The 19533-nt window shown below is 39.1% G+C and overlaps 1 protein-coding gene across 9 annotated transcripts in view; it reads left to right on the forward strand.

Annotated features, from left to right (window-relative positions):
• Nucleotides 1-19533, forward strand: part of LOC126335019 (ryanodine receptor) — a 691249-nt gene that overhangs the window by 217738 nt on the left and 453978 nt on the right. For all 9 annotated transcript variants that reach the window (XM_049997852.1, XM_049997851.1, XM_049997850.1 and 6 more), the window contains 5 exons: nucleotides 424-606; nucleotides 2876-3047; nucleotides 8563-8732; nucleotides 8935-9059; nucleotides 12053-12253. In XM_049997852.1, coding sequence (XP_049853809.1) covers nucleotides 424-606; nucleotides 2876-3047; nucleotides 8563-8732; nucleotides 8935-9059; nucleotides 12053-12253 — 851 coding nt within the window. The remainder of the gene's footprint in view (nucleotides 1-423; nucleotides 607-2875; nucleotides 3048-8562; nucleotides 8733-8934; nucleotides 9060-12052; nucleotides 12254-19533) is intronic.

The following is a 19533-nucleotide window of genomic DNA, read 5'->3' on the forward strand; positions in this document are numbered from 1 at the left end:
TATATTGGTTGTACCATAAATTCATTTGTGCTGAAATCATTGTCCCAACTTGACCACCACCAAAGCATTGACTGTGGCAACTGTACTTTGTGCATTTTAGTCTGTCGCCACTACCAGTACTTTTGTAAATTTATTTATACTATTATTTGGTTTTTATTGGTTTAAGAAAAAGCTAACTCTCATCTTGGGCTCAAGAAAGATTTTTTTCCCACTTCTGATGGTGTTATTTGGTGGAAGAAACTGTCTGTGCTAAAAGCTCATCAAATTATGTTTGTTATATCTCATGTTCAGTTGTTATGTATTCTCAATGTAATCCATGACCCTTGATTTCATTCTTCATTTTGCTGTTTATGTTCTGTAAATGTCATTAATGTCTTATAAGTCAGGTGGTAATTACTAAAATATTCATTTATTTTTCTGTAGCATTGTTATATATGAAGGTGGTAGTGTCATGAGTCAAGCCAGGTCCCTGTGGAGATTGGAACTTGCAAGAACAAAATGGGCTGGTGGCTTCATTAACTGGTCCCATCCAATGAGAATAAGGCACTTGACAACTGGCCGTTACCTCGGTGTTAATGAAAATAATGAGCTCTGTCTTGTCACAAGGTAGGAAATATTTCAATATCTGTGTTTGCCCATGTCCTAATTCTGACTGTAAAGACAACATATTGAGTCGCAGACAGGCACAGTGAAAAGACTGTTACATTCTGTTATAGTTATAGATGTTGTGCCATCAGCAATTCAATGTGTCATCTTTACAGTGAATCACAAATATATAATTTTCATAATATTGTTAATATTCCAACCTTGACTTTCATTGTTTCATTTTCTAATACTGCGATTTTGCACCACTATGCTGTCGTGTTCAATGTTCTTTGTAAGAAAGACAGACACAAACTCACATAAAATGTAATTTTTCCAACATTGTATCTAAAAAGCAACTACTTTCAATATGGCATTGAAAAGTTCTGGTATTATGTAAGTAATTTAGAGTAAAGATAACAATTCTCTGAATGATAGAGGTATTACGTCATCAGTGCACACACCCACACACACACACACACACACACACACACACACACACACACACACACACACACACACACACATCAGTGCAGCTACATTGTGCCATGAAACATACTGTGCCATGACTGCAGTAGGTGGTGAGTATGAGGGAGGATTGAGGAAAGGTGGTGATGGCTGGGAGGAAGGCAGCATGTGCAAGAGATAGGAATGTTGAATGGGAATTCAGCAGGTGCATTGGATAAGAATTTAGCATGTTTGTGTAGTGAACAGTGGTGATGACAAGGAGGAGGGGAAGAAAGAACAGAGGAAGGGGAGACTGTGGGAAAGAGGGTGTACATGCAGGATGAGTAAAGTTAATGTTCCTGGATTGGGTGGAGGTGAGTGTCATCCAGGGGGCTAGCAGAGATTGAGGTTAGGATGATTATATAAAACAAGAGTGTGTTCTAAGGACAACTCCCATCTACATAGTACAGAGAAGCTGGTGTAAAGTGGAAGGATCCAGATGACAAGTGTTGTGAAGTAGCTGCTGAAAACGAGTGTGTTGTGCTCAGCAGTGTGTTCCATCATTGGGTAGTCAACACTGCTTTTGGTCACAGTTTGTTGGTGGCCATTCATGTTAGTGGACAGCTGAGTGGTCATGCCCACAAAAAATGTTATGCAGAAATTGCAGCAGAGCTGCTTTCATGGATATCCATGCCTTTGGTGGTATAGGTGAGACTGGGATGGGACTGAAGTAGGACATCTGGTTGGGTGTATAGGACAGGTCTTGCATCTGGCTCTTCCACAGCAACATTACCCATGTGGCAAGGAGTTGGAAGTTGGTGTAGTGTAAGGATGGATCACGATGTGTAGATTGTATGGACAGTGGAATACCATTTGGGGGAGGGCGGGGGGGGGGGGGGGGGGGGGGAGGATTGTGGGTAGGACGTTTCTCAGTTCTGGTCACAATGAAAAATAGTCAAAATGCTGATGATGGATGTGATTCAGCTGTTCCAGTCCAGGGTAACAGTGTGTGATGGTATGTGTGCATCTTCGCAGCTGATTCTTGGGGGTGGTGGAAGGATTAGGGGCATGTAAGGCTATTGTGTAGGAAATCTGTATGTGTACCAGGCCTGGGGGATGGGAACTGTCTTTGGAGGCCTTAATAAGACCTTCAACATGCTGGGTATGGGAATTCACATCACCACGTATGGGCCATTCACAGGTTGCCAGACTATACAGTGGAGATTCTTTGGTGTGGAATGGATGGCGGCTATCAAATTACAGGTGCTGTTAGTGGCTAGTGAGCTTGGTGTAGACAGAGGTATGGATTGAACATTCAGAGAGGTGGAGGTCAGTATTCAGGAAGGTGGCACATTGAGCGAATTGATTTGAGAATTAGCAATCATATGTGACAAGTTAAAAGAAGGAAGAGTATGGTTGAAAGTTTTGTTGACAATTACTTACCAGGAATGGAGCACAAGCTCATATACGACAGCTAACGCAGGAACTGATAATCATAAGTGGCCAATTAAAAGGAAGGAAGATTTGGTTATAATATTTTGTTATCTATGGAGCCATTCGAAATAGAGTACAGATCTCAATAAGACAAGTATGGCAAAAGAAATTGGGTAGCAGTCATCCTAATGCTTGCCTTTACAATTTTAAGGATCCTAAATTTTGATGAGTGAACAGTTGTTCTTTTGTAAATTGTAATTGAAGAATTACTATAAATGCTTTACTAAAAACGTATTTTCAGTTACGTGCATGTTTAATGAAATACAGCCATACATGAAATAATAATTAGTATTTTCTCCTTCAAAAAAGGAACATTCAGTCATTTTTCACTACCTCTATCTTCTTTTCATAGGGATGAAGCAACAATTGCATCATCAACATTCTGCCTGCGCCAAGAAAAAGATGATCAGAAAGTGGTACTTGAAGACAAAGATCTTGAAGTGATTGGCTCACCCATAATAAAATATGGCGACAGCACAGTCATAGTTCAACATTCAGAAACCTCACTTTGGTTATCATATAAGGTACAAATAACTACTGATGTAATGTAGATTCTATAAAACTTTAAAAGAATTGTGAAAACTGGCAGTAAATTTGTGTACTGCATGTATTTGCAGATCAATGGAATGCACTTGTTTCATCTTTCTCCCTCTATCGAAAATATATCATAATGCTGTGGTTAGTGTCTTGGTCGTATACATGTACATTTCCATAATTTTTAATGATAATATTGTGCAAAGGATAGTTGCTGCTTACCATATAACAGAGATGCTGAGTTGCAGGATAGGCATAACAAAAAGATATCAAACAAAGCTTTTGGTCAGATAGGTCTTCATCAGAGTAGACAACAGATACACACACATACAAATGCAACTCACACACTCATGTGCAGATTCCTTGACGTTTGCCATCGAGTGGTGAGTTTCCAGGCTCCGCATAATAGGTCAGGAGTTCACTACACACAGGAAGCAGCTACCCAGGTAGCGGGGGTTGTGTGGAAGGGACTGGTTGGTCTTCTGGGTTAGAGGGTCTCAGGAAAGCACAGAAATGGCATCCGTCTAAAAGGGGGCAGGTGAAACACACTAAGGTAGTTGTAGAAATGGTCAGTATTGTAGTTGTAAATTGTCGTAGCTGTGTTGGGAAAGAACCAGAGCTCCAAGCCCTAATAGAAAGCACTGAAGCTCAAAGTAGTTCACCTTTTAGTGAAACTGAAGTAGATAGTTCCTGCGAAATAGTATGGGTGAGGTTATACTTGACAATCGGACTAAACTATTCATTGGATCATTTTACCAACCCCCCAACTCAGAAGATATAGTTGCTGAACAGTTCAAAGAAAACTTGAGTCTCATTTCAAACAGGTACCCCACTCATACAATTACAGCCAGTGGTGACTTCAATCTACCCTTGATATCCTGGAAAGATTATATGTTTAAAGCTGGCAGCAGGCATAAAGCGTCATCAGAAATTGTAGTGAATGCTTTCTCAGAAAATTATTTTGAACAATTAGTTCATGAGCCCACTCAAAGCGTAAATGATTGTGAAAGCATACACAACCTGTTAGCAACAAATAATCATAGACAAATAGGGGATATTATGATGAATACAGGGATTAGCGACCACAAGGCAGTTGCTACTAGGCTGAATACCATAACACGTACAGCCATCAAAAAGAAACGCAAAGTACATCTATTTAAAAAAACCTGATAAAAATGCGCTGAACTCCTTTTTAAGAGAGAGTCTCCTCTCCTTATCATGTAAATCCAGAAAAGATGTGGAATGATTTCAAAGAGATAGTATCAACAGCAGTTGAGAGATGTATACCACATAAATTAATAAGTGATGGTCCTGACCCCCCACAGTACACAAAACGGCTCAGATCGCTGTTGCAGAAGCAATGAAAAAAGCATGCCAAATTTAAAAGAACACATTGGTGAAGTTTTGCAAAACTTTGAAATATAGCTTGTACTTCAATGTGGGAAGCTTTTAATAATTTCCACATCAAAACTCTGTCTCAGACTCTGGCAGAAAACCCAAAGACATTCTGGTCAGACATAAAGCACGCAAGTGGCAAGACGCAGTCAATACGTTCACTGCGCAACAACAATGGTGAAGTCACTGATGACAGTGCCACTAAAGCAGAGTTATTAAACATGGTTTTCCAAAACTCGTTCATCAAAGAAGGTGAAGTAATTGTATACCCGTCAGGTTCCTTTCAGAGTATGCTGATACAATAGCACCATATTTAGCAATTATATACAACTGCTCGCTCACAGAAAGTTCCACACCTAAAGACTGGAAAATTGCTCAAGTCGCACCAACACCCAAAAAGGGAAATAGGAGTAATCCGCTTAATTACAGGCCCATATCACTAATGTCGATTGACAGTAGGGTTTTGGAACATATACTGTGTTTGAGCATTATGAATTACCTCGAAGAAAACGATTTATTGACACATAGTCAGCACGGATTCAGACAATATAGTTCTTGTGAAACACAACTAGCTCTTTATACTCATGAAGTAATGAGTGCTGTTGACAGGGGATGTCAAATTGATTCCCTATTTTTAGATTTCTAGAAGGGTTTCGACACTGTTCCTCACAAGCGTCTTCTAACCAAACTGCGTGCTTATGGAATATTGGCTCAGTTCTGTGACTAGATTCATGATTTCCTGTCAGAAAGGTCGCAGTTCGTAGTAATAGATGGAAAGTCGTCGAGAAAAACAGAAGTAATATCCAGCATGCCCCGAGGAAGTGTTATAGACCCTCTGTTGTTCCTGATCTATATTAATGACATAGGAGACAATCTAAGTAGCCCTCTTAGATTGTTTGCAGATGATACTGTCATTTATTGTCTTGTAAAGTCGTCAGATGACCAAAACAAATTGCAAAATGATTTAGATAAGATATCTGTATGGTGCAAAAAGTGACAATTGACCCTGAATAAAGAAAAGTGTGAAGTACATGAGTACTAAAAGAAATCCGCCAAATTTCGGTTATGCCATAAGCCACCCAAACCTGAAGGCTGTAAGTTCAACTAAATACTTAGGGATTACAATTACAAATAACCTAGATTGGAATGATCACATAGATAGTGGTGTGGGTAGAACAAAGCAAAGACTGTGATTCATTAGCAGAACACTTAAAAGGTGCAACGGGTCTACTAAAGAGGCTGCTTATACCATGCTTGTCTGCCCTATTCTGGAGTACTGCTGTGCGGTGTGGGATCCGCATTTGGTGGGACTGACAGATGACAGGGAAAAAGTTCAAAGAAGGGCAGCTCGTTTTGTATTATCATGAAATAGGGGAGATAGTGCCACAGACATGATACATGAATTGGAGTGACAATTATTAAAACAAAGACGTTTTTCATTGTGATGGGATCTTCTCATGAAATTTCAATCACCAGTTTCTCCTCTGTTTGTGAAAACATTCTGTTGGCACCCACCTACACAAGGGGAAATTATCATCACTGTAAGATAAGAGATCAGGTCACACACAGACAAAATGTAAGTGTTCGTTTTTCCCGTGCTCCATTCAAGAGAGGAACTGCAGAGAGACAGCTTGAAGGTGGTTCATTGAACCCTCTGACAAGCACTTTATTGTGACTAGCACAGTAACCATGTAGATGTAGGTGTATGTGTGTGTTGCGTTTGCACTTGCGTGTTCGTGCACATGTGCCTGTGTGTGTGTGTGTGTGTGTGTGTGTGTGTGTGTGTGTGTGTCATTATTCCATTCTGGATTTTCCATTGTTCTGTGATTTTTAAAATAAATCGAACATAAATGTATGTCTGCATTCATAAAATGTGCTCACATATTTCCAATATTATTGTGGCTTAGTAATTGTGAACACACTAGACTCTCGCTAATCCAGTCATTCCTGAGACATATGGGTACCAGATTAGCACTAGTGCCAGATTATTGAGTGTCTGAAATTTATTTTATTTATTTATTTATTTAATTTTTTGAAAACATAGGGGGTATACAGTAGTGTACTGTACTTTATTAAACCAAAGGATACAATTTTAAAACAGAGGATATACTTTATTAAATCCAAAAAATACATTAATTTTCAAATCAAACTTAGTCCTTGAGTGTAAAATATACTGTTCATAATTATACAGTCGTATCACTCACTGTAAAACATGTACCTTATTTTTAACTGTCACAATGATGCTTATTTTTAACTGTCACAATGATGATACGTAATCGTTGCTTGCTTTATGATGCAGTCACTTTACAAGCATTTCATTGGTACTGCATGTGTCTGGTTGTTGCATAATGTACTCCAGGAAGACCTTGGCAACTTCATCACCAGCAATGTGAGAAATGTTCATGCTCTCTCCTCTTGTGTCCTCTTCTTCATGACTTTCATAAGTGCTTTCTTGCACACTTTTGATTATTTCTTCATCTGTTAAAGTTTGGTCTGTATCACAGTTTTCCTCATTCAGCCACTTAGTAACATTTTCATCATCAGTTTCTAATTTCTTCTCGTCCTGGAAGGTCGTGGAACATATCAGTGTACAAAGTAGTTGATAATTACGAATTGACACTCATCGCTGTCTCTCACTACTGGATCCAACTCAGCATCAATGGATGGCCACAATTTTCTTCTGCTCTTCATTATGGTAGGGCTCTCCACTTTGTCCCATGCCTCGGCTGCTTGAAAAACAACATCACATATGTTAATTGCTTTCAGCATGTCTTGATAGAGTCATTTTCACTTTTGTTCAGCAAGGAGACAAGAAGTGAATGTACATAATGATGTTTAATTGATTCCAAAATTCCCTGGTCCGTGGGCTCAATTGGGGCTGTCATGTTGGGTGGTAGAAAGAGTGCTTGTATACCATCAAACTTTAGAGAAACATCTGAAGGATGACTGGGAGCATTGTCAATTATAAGGATAGCTTTCAGTGGAAGCTTTTTCTTCTTTAGATCTTTCCTCATTGCTGGTACAAACGTTTCATGGTACCACTGAGAGAATATTTGTCTGTCCATACATGCTTTCATTTGAACGCAATACTGCAATGGTAGAGTATTTATGTCAGTGTGTTTAAAACACTGTGGATGTTGGGATCTTCCAATCACCATAAGCGGTAGTTTATGACTCCTATTTTCATTACAACACATCATTAATGTTACATGCTGTTTCTGTTGCTTGTAACCAGGAGCTTCCTTCTTGTTCTTGGCAGCTAATGTTTTTGAAGAAAGCATCTTGTAAAAGAGTCCCGTTTCATCAGCATTATACAAGGCATCAGCTGTAAAATCTTCTTCCTCTGTTATCTTCCATATCTTGCTTACAAACGCATCAGCACCCTTATTGTTATTTGAACAACTTTACCCAGTGACTATCAGGTGCCGAATGCCATGTTGTTTTTTCCAGTTTGATAGCCAACCTTCACTCGCTGCAAACACATTACTACAGCCAAGTTGTTTGTTAAATGCAGCTGCTTTTTCCTTTATAGTTGGGCCACTGACTGAAATTCCTTTACTGCATAGTTGTATGAACCATCTATAAACAGCTACATTCAGTTATTCATTCTCACTCTTTCGCATAACCTTCCATTTTACCAACTCGCTATCCATTTGTCTTGAGTACTGTCGAATAACATATTCTTTCTTTTTGATGTCATAAATAATTGTTTGTCCAACAGTGAACTCAGCAGCAATGGCTTTCTGCAAAGAACCTCAATTTAACTTATCTAAAATTTCGAGTTTCTGATTGAGTTCTAGCATAACGTGTTTCCTTTTAGAAGGCATGATTCTGAACTGTAAATAAAGCTACAATTTCAAATACAGTATATAAAGCATTGTTTAACTAATCATTGTTGTGCAAGATTGTTTGTTAATAAATGTTGGAGATGGTACTTGTTATTTTCGCATGTTGTTCATGTGAATATAATACTTCTGACTGCCCCGTAGTGAGTGATACAAAATGTTCTGATGTGCAGCTACCACTAGTGCCCAGATCATAAAGTAAAATAGCCCATTGTCCCTTTCCACACAGTTACTAAAACATGACCAAATTTTCTGTACCCATTAGGCTTATGAAACAAAAAAGAAAGGTGTGGGGAAAGTTGAAGAAAAGCAAGCTGTCCTCCACGAAGAAGGGAAAATGGATGATGGCTTAGATTTTAGCCGCAGTCAAGAGGAGGAATCAAGAACGGCTCGTGTTATAAGAAAATGTAGTTCCCTTTTCACGAAATTTATAACGTGAGTACTGAATCATCTAAAAATTAATTTTTGTATAATTATATTAATTAATAGTTATTACTCCTCTGCATATGTTCAAGTGTGTAATAGGAATTTTTGTACTAATTTGGTAAGCTAAAACATTCATTTAATTGCAACGTAATGAATTATAAAAAAATACTTGAAGATAGTATAAAAGAGGTAATTATGTAATGTGTTTCAGGGGACTAGAAACACTGCAGACAAATAGACGACATTCATTGTTTTTTATGTCTGTGAATTTAAATGAAATGGTTATGTGCCTTGAAGATTTAATAAACTACTTTGCTCAGCCAGAGGAAGAAATGGGTAAGCATATTTTTTAGTATCAGTATTTACATAAAACTGTGCTCAAATGTTCAAATGTGTGTGAATTCCTAAGGGACCAAACTGCTTAGGTCATCGGTCCCTAAATTTACACACTACTTAAACTAACTTAGGCTAAGAACAACACACACACCCATGCCCGAGGGAGGACTCAAACCTCCGGTGGGATGGACCGCACAGTCCATGTCATGACACCTCAAACTGTGCTAAAACTGTGCTGAATTAAGTAGATTTTGAAATGATAAATAGGCCAAGTGACATCTTACGTGTTAATAAAAGAATGCAATTTCCGTATGTCATCCGTAAGGGAATTGGTTTAGAATTTTCAACTGTTCGTGATGAAAAAGACAAGTTAAAACAATTATCCATGCCACTCACTTTTATTTTCTTCCACAGCATGTTTCACCCTTATCTTCAAATGGATCAGTGGGTTACATTACATTTTTGTTTTCTGGATACAACCAACTGTCTGTTTTGAACTTAATTTCAAAAATGTTCCAAAAGAAAAAACCCTGAGGTCATTATAAATATGCATGTTCAATATAATTGGCACAAAAAAAAGAAAAAACAATATAAATGATCCAGAGGGTACAATCATATTGGGTATCAGACATAATTGATGATTTCTTGATAGGGAGGGCACAGCATGTTATCTTGGATGAAGGGTCATCAATAGATCTAGAAGTAACTTTGGATGTACCCCAGGGAAACGTGTTGGGTCACTTGCTGTTTATGTTATATATTAATGATCTTGTGGACAATATTAATAATAACCTCATACTTTTTGCAGTTGATGCAGTTATCTATAAGGGGCGTTCAAAAAGAAATGAGTCAGAGGCATAATTACAGACACCTGTACCTGTATGTTAGAAGTATTGACCCAGGCTGTTGAGACACTAGTCCCACTGTGACATAAGGCAGTGAATGGCTGTCACTTAAAATTCCCAGGGCTGCAATGTTAACCAGTTCTGCTCGTACAGCTGGACATTGCCATCCAAGGTGAATCGTTTGCCCCTCAGAGCCTTTTTAAGGGGACCAAAAATGGCATAATCATAGGGAGAAAGGTCTGGACTGTATGGAGAATCTCCCATTTGAATTTCTGCAGGAGTGCCACAACTGTGTTGGCCCTATGAGGCTTTGCATTGTCATGGAGCAGAATGACCACATGAGTGAGATTGTCTGGTCGTTTTGATTTGATTGCTTGGCAAACGGTGGTCAAGGATTGCGAGATTGCTGGGCATTCACTGTTCCATGCTGCAGGAAGTCAATCAGAAGGGGGCCATCTTGGTCAAAGAAGAACGTCAGCATAACCATGCGACTGGCAGTGTTGGATGATTGATGCATGCTACTGTTAGCTCTCTATAGTCACATGACATGCTTGCATGCCCTCTAGCGACAGGCTGTGTACTTCCACGCTTGGGAAGGATCACACATTGTTACACATGCCATGATATTACCCTCCTGTCACCAGATTGTGCATTCCAGACTCTGGCTCGTTTCTTTTTGAACGCCCCTTTTTCAGTGGAGTCCAGTAACGAATCTGTACAAGTATTCAGTCAGACTTGGGAAGATTTCAGAATGGCACAGTGATTGACAGCTTACTTTAAATGTTCAAAATTGTAAAATTGTGCACTTTGCAAAACAAAGAAATGTGGTATCCTATGAATATAATATTAGTGAGTCACATTTGGAATATGTAAACTCATACAAACACTTGGATGAAACACTCTGTAGGGACATGAAGTGGAATGATCGCATAAGCTTAGTTGTTGGTAAAGCATGTAGCAGGCATCAGTTTATGGGTAGAATACTAGCAGGGTTGCCACAGGCTCTGGAAATCAGAATATCAGTGAAATTTCAGACACATCTGGGAAATATAAAGGAAATTTGAAAAAAAAGAAACTCTGGAAAAATCTTGTTTTTGTCTTGTTAGATGAAACAAACTGAGGTGTCATGCACCATTGCCATCTGGGTGCAGCTGAATACTTGCGCCACTTCCCTACTCCATCATTCCTACTGCTTCTCCCCTTCTTACCACTCCCTTCAGCTTGCAGTTAGTGCTGCCACCATTTCTTGCCGCTAGCCTAGCAGCTGCCGACAAGAGGCAGGGAGGCATGAGGAGTGGTTTGTTTGGATCTGACTCTCAGAGACTGTAGATGCATTGACTGGAGACAGCGGTCATGTGTGCATTAGTTGTGTGTGAGTGATTGTGTGAATGTGTTTGTGCTCTCTTTTTCTGACAAAAGCTATGGCTAAAAATTTAGCATGAGAGTGTGATTGTTTTTTTCTATTTGCCTGTCTGTGGCTCAGCAATCATCTTTATGGTGAGTTGCCACCTATCCTAATTATTATTGATTCTCAGAGCATTAACTACAAGCAAATCCGGCATACTGCTATGAACACCTGCATGGCACCATCCTATGCCAACCTATTTATGGGCCATCTAGAGGAATGTTATGTTAACAGAGCTTGTGACTGATAGCAGAGAGCAAAAATAACAGCATCTGAATGATAATTCAGTTCAAAATCATACTGTGATCTTTGGTGTTTCATGCTAAAGTTGCAAAGGAAAAGCAGAATGTGAAGAGTAACTCTGCTCATGGTCATGCCCCATTTTGTACTATCTTGTGCAGAATAAATGGAGGAAAGAGAACAGAAACGGAAGGACAACTCCACATACAACATTATTGTTATTAGTTGCATCCCTTGCAGTAGCAGCCACTGGACAAATTCAAATGAGAACCTAACAAAGAAATTAGACAAATCTTTAAATCTTGTTTCAGTTTACTGCTCTCTAATAAAATTAATAGGCGTTTATTTTTTTCTCTTTATTTACTTCAAATCAAAGCAGAAATGCATAGTGCCTATGTTTCTCTTTTGTCAAAAATTATTGTTAATTTAGCTTTTGGTGTTAATAAGTAAAATATTTTTGTTTTGTTTATTTAAATGTAGTATGTTTTTCTGTTCAATTCCAGAACATGAAGAGAAGCAGAACAGACTTAGAGCATTGAGAAACAGACAGGACCTGTTTCAAGAAGAAGGAATATTAAACCTCATCCTTGAAGCTATTGACAAAATTAATGTTATCACATCACAAGGATTCCTAATTGCCCTGTCTGGAGATGATACAGGCCAAAGCTGGGAAGTTATTTCTGGATATCTGTACCAGCTTCTTGGTAAGAATATTTATCTGTAACCATTGTCTTGCCTAAAAGTTATTTTCTCTCCATCCAAGTGATAGAAATGAAACCAAATGGGTGAAATTTCTTCAGAAATCCTGTATTATTAGACTGTGGAGTTTGTTGGCACTGCTACATCTCTTCCAATCCAGTCTCATTTCTCCTAACTCATCTATTATGTTCACTGCAAACAAAAAAATAATTTTGTTTAATATTTAGCCATGTCGTATTGTCTAGTTGTCATCACATACCTACTGTAGTGCACTTGGAGTTGAAACCTGACATGATGACTGACAGAAATTGTTGAAATGATAAAAGTAGAATGACCATGACCATGACCAGAATGCACTGCTTTATGTTCACTGCCAGCCTTGTCTACCAGGTGAAATTGTGATTAGTACACCTAACATGTCAGTAAATAAGGCAGTTTCAACCCCAGTTACACACAAACTTTTCGACTATTAACACATAGTGCACACTATTACTTTCATAAATGTAAACTCACTTAATATCATCTTAGTGCTGTATTAGAAACGCCATTAGATAAAAAAGTAGGAATCGTTTCAGCTAAAGTGTTTAAATAACTATAAACTCATATAACCCCAATTTGTGTTTCATTTACCTGTAAGTGCAATCCAAATTAGCACCAACCTCTGCACCATTATTCTCAACACACCTTATTACATCTTCTAGCAGGGCCTTTTGTGTATAATTTCTGTGATAATATGAAGCAACATGTGGACTACATTTGGATTGCAAGATATTGACTGAAAATCTTAATACTAAGCAGTTTACATTATAATACTTATCACTACTTGCATCTGTACAATAAAACATTACAAATAAAATTTGAAGAAACTTCTGAGAGCCTCTTTGACAGATGTTTCTCTGATTATTTAAAAGAAAACTGATTTCACACTCCTGCCACAGGTGTGAGTATTTGGGTGTCTGTGTGGTTGTATGTGTGAATGTGTGTACTTCTACTGCATAAAGAGCAAGAGCTCAAAAGCTAGTGTAAATACTGATTACTGCTATAAGTTTCTGTGCACCACACATCAGTCGTCTACAGGTGAATGGTGGCCTTTCCTTTTTTTATGTACAAGGTGTACAACTTTGCTTCCGCCATTTCTCCCCCAACATTTCAGGCTGTAATGAAACAAATTGGTTACACATGTATCATTCAAAGTATTTACCATCACTGGCCCCTACTTTCTCCCATCTTTTGGGCAGTGTACGAATCCCACATCAAAAAAATTGTCCACCAATCGATCCAATTTGTGACTTATTCATGAGATCGGAAGTGTTGGTCAGCCAGGCCATGCGCCATTGATCAAAAGAGGTGATAGTCAGAGGGAGCAATGTCTGGAGAATATGGCAGGTGTGGTAGGACTTCCCATTTTAACGTTTCCAAGTACGTTTTGCCCTCTTTGCAACGGGGGTGTCATGCAGTGCCGTGCTGCAAAATCACTTTATCGTGCCTCTCGCTGTATTGCAGCCGTTTGCCTTTTAATGCTCTGCTCAAACGTATTAATTGTGTTCGATAACAAGTACCTGTGATTGTTTCCCTTGGTTTTAACACCTCATAGCACACGTCGCCAAGCTTGTCCCAGCAAATGCAGAGCATGATCTTGGAGCTATGAATATTTGGTTTGGCTGTCGACGTGAAAGCATGGCCGGGATATCCCCATGATTTTTTGCATTTAGGGTTATCATAATGAACTCATTTTTCATCCCCGGTCACAATGTGATGCAGAAATCCCTTCCGTTTTTGCCTCTGAAGCAACTGTTCACAAACACACAAATGCTGTTCAACGTCTCATGGTTTCAGCTCACACGGGACCCAAGTTCCCTCTTTTTGAATCATGCCCATAGCCGTGAGACGTTTTGAAATTGCTTGCTGTGTCCTCCCACTAATTATGGCCAATTATTCTTTAGTTTGACATGGGTCTTCACTCAGCAATGTCTCCAATTCTGCATCTTTGAAAACATTCTCTCTTCTACCACTACACCGGTCTACAACATTAAAATCACCGTTCGTGAAGCGTTGAAACCACTCATGACCCAATCTTCCACCAATAGCGTCCTTACCATATGTACTTGAGAGCATTCGAAGAGACTCAGCTGCTGTTTTCTTCATATTGAAACAAAACAGCTACACCTCCCACAAATGACGAGAATTAGGCTAGTAAACTGACATTTTCAATCAAGAACAACTGTATATACAGACACAAATCAACTAATGTTTGAATGAGGTTATGTTGACCAAGGTCGAAGCTAACTGCCTGACGTCTATGATCAGTTTCTTTCCACCGATACTTACCGTTGTCGCCACCTATCGGCAAACGGTGGAAGCAAAGTTGTACACCTTTTATTATACTAAATACATATGTAGAATCACAAGCAAGTGGTCACACATGCACCGTGTCGCATATGCAACTCCACTCTACTCACACAACCCACTTCCGGAACTCGCTGCAGGATGGATCATATTTGCACTGTCAAAATATGGCAAAGATGTAACTTTACAATAATAATTCAACATACACAGAATTCCTCAGAGTCATACAATTGATTCCTTACGTGGTGAAACCCCATAACCAAAATACAGAGTGACTTAAATAAAAAACTGCATCCCATTGGTTCACTTCACTGGCAGATATGTTGCGCTGTTCTCTTCCCTCAGTGGGTCATGGGGTCCCAGGTACAATTCCCGGCTGGGTTGGGGATTTTCTCTGCCCAGGGACTAGGTGTTTGTGTTGGCCTCATCATTTTATCATTTATGACAGTGGCTATATTGGACTGTGTAAAAATTGAGACTTTGTACGGGCGCTGATGACCATGCAGTTGAGCGCCCCCACAACCCAAACATCATCATCATCATCATCATTCTTTCCTCAAGCTGGTTTGTACCTCCACAGAAAGACACATACCAACATTATGCAGATGTATTAGGGAACGAAACTCTTGTCACATGATCACATTTAATACGTTTCAATCGACTGAATGTTCAGAATTAAGTTCCCATAGCAGTACAACCCACCAAAAGTAAAACTCATCGATGACACAGATGCACCCCCAATCATATATCTCAATTGGTGTCACATTGCATTTCTCATAAACTGCATACAGTCAATCTGTTTAACTTAAATCATTACTTCATACAATTTATTTATCTAACCCCCTCCCCATGCACAAAATGCACCCTGTTCATATGTTCAAATAACTGACAGTTCTGTAAATTTTTCTCCAAATAAATTACTAATAGCGTAGAAAAATCACATGATTCATTAAAGCATCACTATATTCATTTCTTGCAACCCCTGTCCAGTATCTCTCACCGCCTCTTCCTGATTTAAGTACTTTTTATTTGTACAATTACACAGAGTAAATACATCAAAGAATAAAATAAATTTTTAAATCTTTATACACTAAACATCCCTTTTTACAGGCTTGTCCTCTTTCCGTCTCTTGTGCACATGTACCTCCTCGTCATCCTCCTGTATCATTTTTGTGTGTGGTACATATCCCTCATCCCACAGAAATCCATAAATCTTACATGTTTCTGATTTCAACCATTGTTGTTGTTGTTGTTGTCTTCAGTCCTGAGACTGGTTTGATGCAGCTCTCCATGCTACTCTATCCTGTGCAAGCTGCTTCATCTCCCAGTACCTACTGCAACCTACATCCTTCTGAATCTGCTTAGTGTACTCATCTCTCGGTCTCCCTCTACGATTTTTACCCTCCACGCTGCCCTCCAATGCTAAATTTGTGATCCCTTGATGCCTCAAAACATGTCCTACCAACCGATCCCTTCTTCTAGTCAAGTTGTGCCACAAACTTCTCTTCTCCCCAATCCTATTCAATACCTCCTCATTAGTTACGTGATCTATCCACCTTATCTTCAGTATTCTTCTGTAGCACCACATTTCGAAAGCTTCTATTCTCTTCTTGTCCAAACTAGTAATCGTCCATGTTTCATTTCCATACATGGCTACACTCCAAACAAATACTTTCAGAAACGACTTCCTGATACATAAATCTATATTCGATGTTAACAAATTTCTCTTCTTCAGAAACGCTTTCCTTGCCATTGCCAGTCTACATTTTATATCCTCTCTACTTCGACCATCATCAGTTATTTTACTTCCTAAATAGCAAAACTCCTTTACTACTTTAAGTGTCTCATTTCCTAATCTAATTCCCTCAGCATCACCCGATTTAATTTGACTACATTCCATTATCCTCGTTTTGCTTTTGTTGATGTTCATCTTATATCCTCCTTTCAAGACACTGTCCATTCCGTTCAACTGCTCTTCCAGGTCCTTTGCCGTCTCTGGCAGAATTACAATGTCATCGGCGAACCTCAAAGTTTTTACTTCGTCTCCATGAATTTTAATACCTACTCCAAATTTTTCTTTTGTTTCCTTTACTGCTTGCTCAATATACAGATTGAATAACATCGGGGAGAGGCTACAACCCTGTCTCACTCCTTTCCCAACCACTGCTTCCCTTTCATGCCCCTCGACTCTTATTACTGCCATCTGGTTTCTGTACAAATTATAAATAGCCTTTCGCTCCCTGTATTTTACCCCTGCCACCTTTAGAATTTGAAAAAGAGTATTCCAGTCAACATTGTCAAAAGCTTTCTCTAAGTCTACAAATGCTAGAAACGTGGGTTTGCCTTTTCTTAATCTTTCTTCTAAGATAAGACGTAAGGTCAGTATTGCCTCACGTGTTCCAACATTTCGACGGAATCCAAATTGATCCTCCCCGAGGTCTGCATCTACCAGTTTTTCATTCGTCTGTAAAGAATTCGCGTTAGTATTTTGCAGCCGTGGCTTATTAAACTGATAGTTCGGTAATTTTCACATCTGTCAGCACCTGCTCTCTTTGGGATTGGAATTATTATATTCTTCTTGAAGTCTGAGGGTATTTCGCCTGTCTCATACATCTTCCTCACCAGCTGGTAGAGTTTTGTCATGACTGGCTCTCCCAAGGCCGTCAGTAGTTCTAATGGAATGTTGTCTACTCCGGGGGCCTTGTTTCGACTCAGGTCTTTCAGTGCTCTGTCAAACTCTTCACGCAGTATCGTATCTCCCATTTCGTCCTCATCTACATCCTCCTCCATTTCCATAATATTGTCCTCAAGTACATCGCCCTTGTATAAACCTTCTATATACTCCTTCCACCTTTCTGCCTTCCCTTCTTTCAACCATTATCAATCTCTAATTGTCTGTTCTTACATTTTAGGTTGGTGTGATAGCATGTCAGAACTCTGTGCCTAAAGCTACATCCTTAACTAGTCCTGTAATAATTAAACGGGCTATTTTAAATTCGCGATCATATCTCTTGAATTCTAGTAATACTTTCTGTTTCATGGATTTGCTCATTCCACATATTCCCATATTTACTTTTATTCCCATCAACAAAAAAATTACAGAAGTCTTATCATTTAGCCTTTGCATAAAGGACTCTGCTACTGCTAACACAGCACTTCCAGAATCCAAAAACGCCCTTGTCTTATGTTCAACCTCATGATCAATTCTGGGCCAATAGACATGGCAGGTTGTCAGCATCTTCTTTCATGAGATGCTCCAGTGATCCTGATGCAGAAGAGTGCGAGTTTGTGTCATAACAAAAAATAATTTTGGATGAGATGTAATGCACAAGCCAGAGGTCGCTCAGGCCAACCTCGCTGAACGTTTTATCACACTTTATACAGAAGAGGGTCAGCAGTGACGGCTTGAGTGATGCGAGAACTGGTAGTAGGAAATCCATCCGCTGATTTATTAGCTTCCATGTCCAGGTAAAAATGAAGTACTTCATCCTGATCAAAACTAGTGTCAGGTTATATCAGAAAATGCAAAAGGGCATCACATTTAACTGTTGAGCCATAGCGTGGAAATGAATCCTGTAATTGTACCTACTAAGTAACAGGGCCCTATTGCTGTATATGGGCTACCTTGTGTACAAGTGGCCCGTGCAACTATAAAGAAACACTAATGATTTGTAATACTCACCACATGAAACTTAACACATTATAAAAACACATGTAACTTCTTCATAGCATAAAACAGTGAGAGTTTCCCTGTCTATTTGAGAGTAATTCTTCTGCACATCACTGAGTGTCTTCGATGCAAAAATGATGGGGTGTTCCAAACCATGCGCATGATGTTGAGATAACATGGGCTCTGACACCATATTGTGATGCATCCATTACTACAAAGTCTGGAGCCACGACTGATCAGTGGCCAAGAACAGTGTGTAACACAAACCCTCTTTCACTGTTTTGAATGTGTGTTCACAGGCGGGAGTCCACTCAAATGCTGCACCTTTCTTAAGAATTTGATTGAGAGGCTAGGAAACCAAAGCTGCCTATAAAAGGAACTTGTGGAATTGTGCAGCTTTACCTAAAAATGCTTTGAGCTCTTTCACATTTGAAGGGTGCGGAAAAACAGAAATAGGTGCTGTCAATCGACTGAATCTCCAGGCAAGGGATAACATGTCCCAAGTATGCTATAGAGGGTTGAAAGAAATGTGACTTTTCCAAATTGCACTTAAAACCCTTGTTGTGCAAAGTCTAAAACAACATGTGATTGTTGAAAAGATGGTCCTTGATTGTGGGATCAGTAACAAAAATGTCATCAAGGTAATTGATATAACAAGGAATGCATTAAGTGAGCTGTTCCAAGTAACATTGAAAAATGGCAGCCTCACTTACAATGCCAAAAATGAAGTGGTTGCACTTGTAGAGGCTGTGTGATGTATTCACAACAAGAAGATGACATGATTTGTCACCATGTGGCAGCTGTAAATATGCTTCCAACAAATTGAGTTTTTAAAAATATTCTCTGCCTGCCAGCTTCATCATAAATTCATCTCAGCTGGGAATAGAGTATGTACCAGCTGCAAATTGAATTAGCTGTCACCTTGAAGTTGACACATAGATAGAGTTTGCCCATCAGCTTCTTCTTAATAACCAGTGGTGTAGCACATTGACTAGATAAAATGAGTTCTGTTATGCCTGTCTAGTTCTTCCTTCACTTCAGCATGAAGTGCAAGTGGTATGGGTGTTGCAGGAAAAAAAAAAAAAAAAAAAAAAAAAACAGGGTTGTGCGAAAGATTTGTGACCAGTGTGTGCTATGTAGTCAGTAACCTTGCCGGGGCTGGGTGACAACAGATGTAAATATTCTTTGCACAAATCATCCAATTCTTAATAGGGTACAAGATATGATACTAAATGCATGGAATCTGAGACTGTAAATTCAAAAGCCTGG

This window comes from Schistocerca gregaria, chromosome 2, assembly GCF_023897955.1.
Source record: "Schistocerca gregaria isolate iqSchGreg1 chromosome 2, iqSchGreg1.2, whole genome shotgun sequence".
Classification (NCBI taxonomy): Eukaryota; Metazoa; Arthropoda; class Insecta; order Orthoptera; family Acrididae; genus Schistocerca; species Schistocerca gregaria.